This window comes from Hemicordylus capensis, chromosome 2, assembly GCF_027244095.1.
Source record: "Hemicordylus capensis ecotype Gifberg chromosome 2, rHemCap1.1.pri, whole genome shotgun sequence".
Classification (NCBI taxonomy): Eukaryota; Metazoa; Chordata; class Lepidosauria; order Squamata; family Cordylidae; genus Hemicordylus; species Hemicordylus capensis.
This window is the reverse complement of record NC_069658.1, coordinates 213,803,049-213,810,298: the sequence shown is the minus strand read 5'-3', so window position 1 is coordinate 213,810,298 and position 7,250 is coordinate 213,803,049. Positions and strand designations below refer to the sequence as shown.

At 51.1% G+C, this 7,250-nt stretch overlaps 1 protein-coding gene across 1 annotated transcript; it reads left to right on the top strand.

The window, feature by feature from the left end:
* Positions 1-261: 261 nt before the first annotated feature.
* Positions 262-6,968, top strand: FGF22 (fibroblast growth factor 22). The gene is made up of 3 exons (XM_053299163.1): positions 262-987; positions 4,245-4,348; positions 6,614-6,968. Exons 1-3 carry the CDS (start codon positions 720-722, stop codon positions 6,806-6,808), a joined length of 567 nt encoding a protein of 188 aa, XP_053155138.1. The 5' UTR covers positions 262-719; the 3' UTR covers positions 6,809-6,968.
* The last annotated feature ends 282 nt before the right edge of the window (positions 6,969-7,250 follow it).

Genomic DNA, 7,250 nt, shown 5'->3' with positions numbered 1-7,250 from the left:
AAGATAGACACCAGCAACAGTCACTGGAGGGGTGCTGTGCTGGGGATGGAGAGGGCCAGTTACTCTCCCCCTGCTCAATAAAGAGAATCACCACGCTGAAAGGTGCCTCTTTGCCCAGTTAGCAGGGGTAGCATACTAGACTGTCCCAAAACAGATTTATGAATGAGGAGGAGGAATAACACACCTAGCCCCGCCTTTGGGATTCTGCTATTGGTTGGGATGCAGGTTTAGCCACTCCCTCTGCTTCTGGGCAGCTGGAGGGAAGGGGAAAAGAAAGATTTTCTTTCCCTTGTCAATGGCACAGTTGCTTAGCTGTACACGGCTGGTGCTGTGCTCTTTCTGGTACTGCCTGTGAAACCCAAAGCCCTAAACCTTTGGGCTTTAGTGAAGCGCCAAGCTGACTGAAAGCAAAAGGCGGTGACGGATGTTGGGGAAAGCAACAAGAGGCTAGACCTCAAGAAACCTTTGCTGGCTCAGAAAGAGGCAGGTGGGTGCTGCCAGTTTTTTCACCCCACTAAGATCCCCACCCAGCTACTGAAGACTACCCTGCTGTTGGTGTCCAGACCCCCCCACCATGGACTGAGGGGTGGGGCATTGTCCGTACCTGATCGCAGACCAGGAACATCCGGATCCCGTCAAAAATCCTCACCCACTGGCACCCTGAAACACATGACTGCCCTTGCCAGAGGGGAACAATCTGCCCCACGACCCAGGCTGCAATGGGTTGGTGGGAACCGCTCGGTGGTTTGATTTTCTGGTTTCCTCTGCTGTTCTTGCTGTCCGGCGGACTGGCCCAGGGGCCTGGAGACACGGCCTCCCACGCAGACGGCGGGCACTGGTGGGTCGTGGGCAGCAGGCGGGTCCGTAGTTACCACCACCTGGAGGGAGACGTGCGCTGGAGGCGGCTCTTTTCCTCCACCCGTTTCTTCCTGCGGATCGACGGCAACGGCAAAGTCGGAGGGACACGGAGGAAAGAGTGTCCAAACAGTAAGTCAGGATGGTAGTTGATGTTGAGTGGCGGCCGGTACGGCTATTGGCTGGATGGAACCTCCATGTACAGAGGCAGTCTACCCCTGGTTACTCAATGCTGGGGATAGGCAACGGGGGAGGGGTGCCACCTTCAGGCCATGCTTATGGACTTCCTAGAGTGGTTTTGGGGTGTGTGTGTGTGGTGGTGGGCATTGTGGGAATTAGGATGCTGGATCAGTAAGTACCTGGTTGGGGCTCTGGGTTATATTCTTCTGAATCCTCAGTGCTCTGGAAGGGCAAAACGTGCCATAAAGATATGAAGGTCCTTGAGCATCCCCAGACTCTCTTTTGCTCCACCAAGTTGCTAGTCCTTATGCTGGTGGAGAGAGACTTGAACCTGTGAAATGTCATTGTGGAGTGGGTGGGAAATGAAGTTGGCTTTCTAGTGGGGCTTTAGGGACAAGCAGAGGTCTCTGGGACGCTTCCCTATAGCTAGGCAAAGAACTATGCAAACTAAGGATGAACTATGCAAAATAAGGACAGACACATAGAAATCTCCATTTTCCAGACAACATTCATAGAACCAGAAGTTTGGCCATTTTGGTTCCTTATTCTGCCCTTGACCCCTATCCTGAGCAAATTCCAGGCAACCCGACCACATGCAGAAAAATCACTTTCCATGTCCCCAAGAGGGTTCTGCATGGTAGTGTACCAACCTTTTTATTTGGGGGTGGGGGTGGGGGGGGTCTATCACTTTCTGCATCCCAAAAGCAACACATTTGTGTGTGGGGGGAAAAAACACCCCTTACTTTAGCAACTTTTGTGACCATGTGCTATTTGCCTCGCTTTGGCCGAATCCAGACTGACCTTCCCGCCAATTAGTCCAGAAACTCGGGGTTTCTCTGTAGATAGATCGCAATTTTCCAAGGGCACATATAAAAGCAAAAACAGCTGTCAGATTCTTTCCCCCCATAAGGTAGAGATTGTGGCAGGGAGGTTTCCATGGATGCTCACGAACACTCACCTCTCCAGGCCCGCAAGAGGATGGTTTCAATCAAAGCCCTCCGTGACTTTTCAAAGGGCTGGCAGAGCACAGATTTCTGGCTTTGGTGCCTCTAATCTGAAAGGATCCCTTAGAACTTTTTCAAGTTTGATGCCCATTGTGGTGTAAGCAGAATACCCTCTTGACCTGCTGAAGTTCGTCTTGGTCTTCTCGCTCCTCCTGCTCCTCCTCTAGCTATTTATCTACAACCGTCCCATTTTTGGTGCCATCCTTTCTTTAAGGGAAACAGATCTTCGGTAAGGTTTTATAAAAGTGCCTCTGCCCATGCACAGAGGGATCCCCCCACCAACATCTGCAGCTCGTCCACAGGAAGCTGCCATATACTGAGTCAGACCACTGATCCGTCTAGCTCAGTATTATCTACACAGACTGGCAACGCTTTTCCAGGGTTACAGGCAGGAGTCTCTCTCAGCCCTATCTTGGAGATGCCAGGGAGGGAACTTGGAACAGTGCTCACACATGTAGTCTCCCATTCATATGCAGACTAGGGTGGACCCTGCTTAGCAAAGGGGACAATCCACGCTTGTGAAGGCTTGGGTTTATATCCCACTAGTGTTCTCTTTCTTTTTTTAAATCTGTGTGTGGAATGAGTTTTGTTCTGGGCAGCAGTATCATAAGAACAGCCCTGCTGGATCAGGCCCAAGGAGGCCCATCTAGTCCAGCATCCTGTTTCACACAGTGGCCCACCAGATGACGCCGGAAGCCAACAGGCAGGAGTTGATGGCATGCTCTCTCTCCTGCTGTGACTCCCCTGTAACTGATATTCAGAGGCATCCTGCCTTTGAGGCTGGAGGTGGCCTGTAGCCCTCCGACTAGTAGCCCTTGATAGGCCTCTCCTCCATGAAGTGATCCAAACCCCTCTTAAAGCCATCCAGGTTGTTGGCTGTCATCACAACTTGTGGCAGAGAATTCCACAAGTGGATTATGTGTTGTGTGAAAAAGTACTTCCGTTTGTTGGTCCTAGATTTCCCGGCAATCAATGTCATGGGATGACCCCTGGTTCTAGTGTTTTGTGAGAGGGAGAAGAATGTCTCTCTATCCACTTTCTCCACACCATGCATGATTTTATAGACCTCCATCATGTCTCCCCACAGTCATTTTTTTTCTAAACTAAACAGCCCCAGGTGTTGTAGCCTTGCCTCATAAGGAAGGTGCTCCAGGCACCTTGGTTGCCCTCTTCTGCACACTATCAAGGCAGTGTGCGCGCACCTGCATTCAGAATGGGGCCTGCCTGATTCAGCCTCAGCAGGATCTAAAATGAACTGAGCAGACATCAAAAAACCCGTGAGCATGCGCATACGCACACAACTTATAGGGAACACCGTTTTCCACCAAGAACTCCAGTGGAATCTTGACTGTTGAATTTAGGCTCCACACAGATGTCAGTAACGTAACTGACTTATTTACAGGGTTATACAGAGCTCCCCGACAGAGCTATGAACCCAGGCGTACAGTGACGTTACTAGTAGAAGAAGAAGAAAAAATTTAAGGTTTTAATTTGTGGGTGATCTTTAAATTGTTACATTGTTTTAAGTTTTTGTATATATCTTAACTTGTTTTATGCAATTGTTAACCACCCAGAGACGGAAGTGTGGGGCGGTGTACAAATGTGACAAACAAACAAACAAATGAATAGTAGGGTAGGGGGATGTGAGGGAATCAACAAGCTGTGCTGTACTTAGGGGGACAATGAGGGGGGAGAGCTGGTCTTGTGGTAGCAAGCATGACTTGTCCCCATAGCTAAGCAGGGTCTGCCCTGGTTGCATATGAATGGGAGACTTGATGTGTGAGCACTGCAAGATATTCCCCTCAGGGGATGAAGCCGCTCTGGGAAGAGCATCTAGGTTCCAAGTTCCCTCCCTGGCAGCATCTCCAAGATAGGGCTGAGAGAGATTCCTAACTGCAACCTTGGAGAAGCTGCTGCCAGTCTGTGAAGACAATACTGAGCTAGATAGACCAATGGTCTGACTCAGTATATGGCAGTTCCCTAATGCAGATTTGGGTTGCTGTGCCCAAAGGAGCCCGCTCACCACCCAGCCTCAGAATTAAGGCGTGAGGGTTCCATTTAGGATAGGGGCAATTTCTGATGGAGGCCTAACTCCTTAATTCTGAGGGTGGGTGGCAAGGGGGTGTCTTTTTAGAGATCTGCCCACTGTGCACCAGTGACCAGCATGGACCCCGGCATTCAAGGTTCCCCTCCTTCCTCTTCTAGGCATCGTGGAGATCCGCTCCGTCCGTGTGGGGATTGTTGTGATCCGGACAGTCCACAGTGGCTTCTACCTGGCAATGAACAGGAAGGGGAAGATCTACGGAACGGTAACACTGCAACTTTATTCCTCTCACTAGGAAGGAACCCAGGGGGTTGATGCTGTGTCTCTCCTAGCCCCAAATGAAAGAGGGTTCATTGCAATGGGGGTGGGTGGGGGGGCGGGAAGCACTCTGCACAGTCTCACTTTTCTCATCCAGATTTCAATTACCCCTTAACTCCCAGAATCCTCTTCAGATTCATAGGAATATAGGGAAGCTGCCATATACTGAGTCAGACCCTTGGTCCATTTAGGTCAGTATCGTCTTCACAGACTGGCAGCAGCTTCTCCAAGGTTGCAGGCAGGAGTCTCTCTCAGCTCTATCTTGGGGAAGCCAGGGAGGGCACTTGGAACCTTCTGCTCTTCCCAGAGCGGCTCCATCCCCTAAGAAGGGAAATATCTTCCAGTGCTCACACATCAAGTCTCCCATTCATATGCAACCAGGGTAGACCCAGCTTAGCTAAGAGGACAAGTCATGCTTGTTACCACAAGACCAGCTTGCCTCTCCATTTGGGCCACAGTGTTTGTACCCAGCACCTCGCCACTCATCTTCCCTGCTAAAAATTTCCCTCCCTGACCCAAGCTCCAGTGGGAGTTTTGCCCCCCTCATCCAAAAATCCCTTTCACTTCCCCAACAGCAGGAGTGCTGGGTCAATGTTCTCTTCCTGGCAGTTTCCAGCTGAGCAGTTTGGAGGTCTATCAACATTCTGTGACATCACAGCAGCCAGCCAATGGCCAGGAAGACGGACATGCATAAGCATTTTTTTTTAAAAGCTATGGTAGACCAGATAGCTGTGATTTCCCCAACACTAGACAGAGCTGAGCAATCTTACATTTCAGCTCGTACACACCACCATTTGTGCAAGGTGACCATGGACAAGCTATGCATTGAATTACCATCTTATTTGTACCCCGCCCTTCCTTAGAAGGACCTTATGACAGCACATCTATTGGATTACCTAATGTTATTCTCAATCACAACTACCCTGAGAAGTAGGTCGGTAATGGAGAGCTAGTGATTGGCTCAAGGTCACCTGTTGATATTGATGACAGATTTCAGTTTATTATTATCTCCGCCTCTTCCTACAGCCTCACATTAGTACTTAGGGAAAGCCCTGCTGGGTTCAGTCCCAAGGCCTATCCAGTCCAGCATCCTGTTTCACACAGTGGCCCACCAGGTGCCTCTGGGGAGCCCACAGGCAAGAGGTGAGGGCATGGCCTCTCTCTTGTGGTTGCTCCCCTGCAACTGGTATTTAGAGGCATCTTGCCTCCAAGGCTGGAGGTGGCACCGGACTAGTAGCCCTTGATAGCCCTCTCCTCCATGAATTTATCTAATCCCTTCTTAAAGCCATCCGGGCTGTTGGCTGTCACCACATCTTGTGGCAGAGAATTCCATAGGTTGATCATGTGTTGTGTGACAAAGTACTTCCTCTTGTCGGTCCTAAATTTCTTGGCTAGACCAAGGGCAGCCTGGCTCTTCTGGGGGCAAGCAAAAAATGCATTTTACCGGGTGTGTGTGTGTGTGTGTGTGTGTGTGTGTGTGTGTGTTCTCAAACGTGGGTCCCCAGCTGTTGTTGGACTCCAACTCCCATCCTCCTCCGACATTGTGGGAGTTCAAGTCCAACACCCTCCGGGGACCCAAGTCTGAGAGCCCACGAATGGCCACCCCCACCTTTTTGTAGAAGCCTCAAGGTGGCAACTGGAACAGGATCATAATCCTAGTCAGAACAATTGGAACAAAAAAACAACAGTGAAGGTTTTGCAAACAAAAGGCCCCACTCAGTGCCGAAAATAATGAGCTGGACGGGTCAAGGTTCTGACTTGTTTCAGGCAGCTTCCTGTGAGGGGCACAGCTAGGGGAGGGGGGGCTGTGTTCACCCCTCTCCCCAGCAGCCCCTCAGAGTGAAAAAATTGAGGAAATGAAGAAAATGGGGAGGGGTGGGAGGGGTGGGATGGGGCTAGAGGGCCCTGGGTTCTTCCCATCCACCCATCCAGCTATACCCCTGCTTCCCATGTTTTCATCTGACCCTTTTAAGCAAGGCCATAGCAGAGCTTCTGCTTTGCCTACAAAAAAGGTCCCCGTTTTAATTCCTGGCGTCCCCAAGCAGGGCTAGGAAAGGCCCTTGCCAGAAACCTGAGAGCGCTGCTGCCAGTCAGGGTAGACAACCCTGAGCTAAAGGGAACAAGGGTCAGACTCTGCATACAGCAGCTTCATATGTTACAGCTCCACACTCCTTTTCTTCTCTCCCCCCCCCGCCCCCGCCGCCACCTCCAGAAAGCCTACAACCCCAACTGCACCTTTAAGGAGCGGATCGAGGAGAACGGCTACAACACCTATGCCTCGCTACGCTGGGACCACGAGGGGCGGCCAATGTACCTGTCCCTCAACGGCCAGGGCATCCCTAAGCGGGGGCCGAAGACACGCCGAGAGCACCCTTCCACCCATTTCCTCCCCACGCTCCTCTCCTGACATAGGGACAGCTGCCCATCTTGGACGACTTGATTATATGTATATTCTATTTAATGCTTTTGCCTTATTTATTGTTTTTGTTATAATAAAATAAAATTTAAAAGGAGGGAAGGAAGAACCAGGTTGAATGTGAACCCGGTCCTGGAAATGCTCCCCGAGAGACTGTGTTTGCTTTCCCATGGCATCTCAGCTTGGTCGGGCTGGGGAAGACGGCTGCCCAAGGTCTGGAGAGCCCCAGCTCAGGGGCAGAGGCACTGCTCGGCTGCAGAAGGGCCCCGGTTCAATCCCTGGTGCCGTCTCTACTTAGGACTGTGAAAGACACGCCCTGCCTGCTAGGGATGTGCACGGAACCGGCAGGGGGCGGCCGGGGATGCCTTTAAGGGTGGGGAAACATTAGAACGTAAGAACAGCCCTGCGGGATCAGGCCCGAGGAGGCCCATCT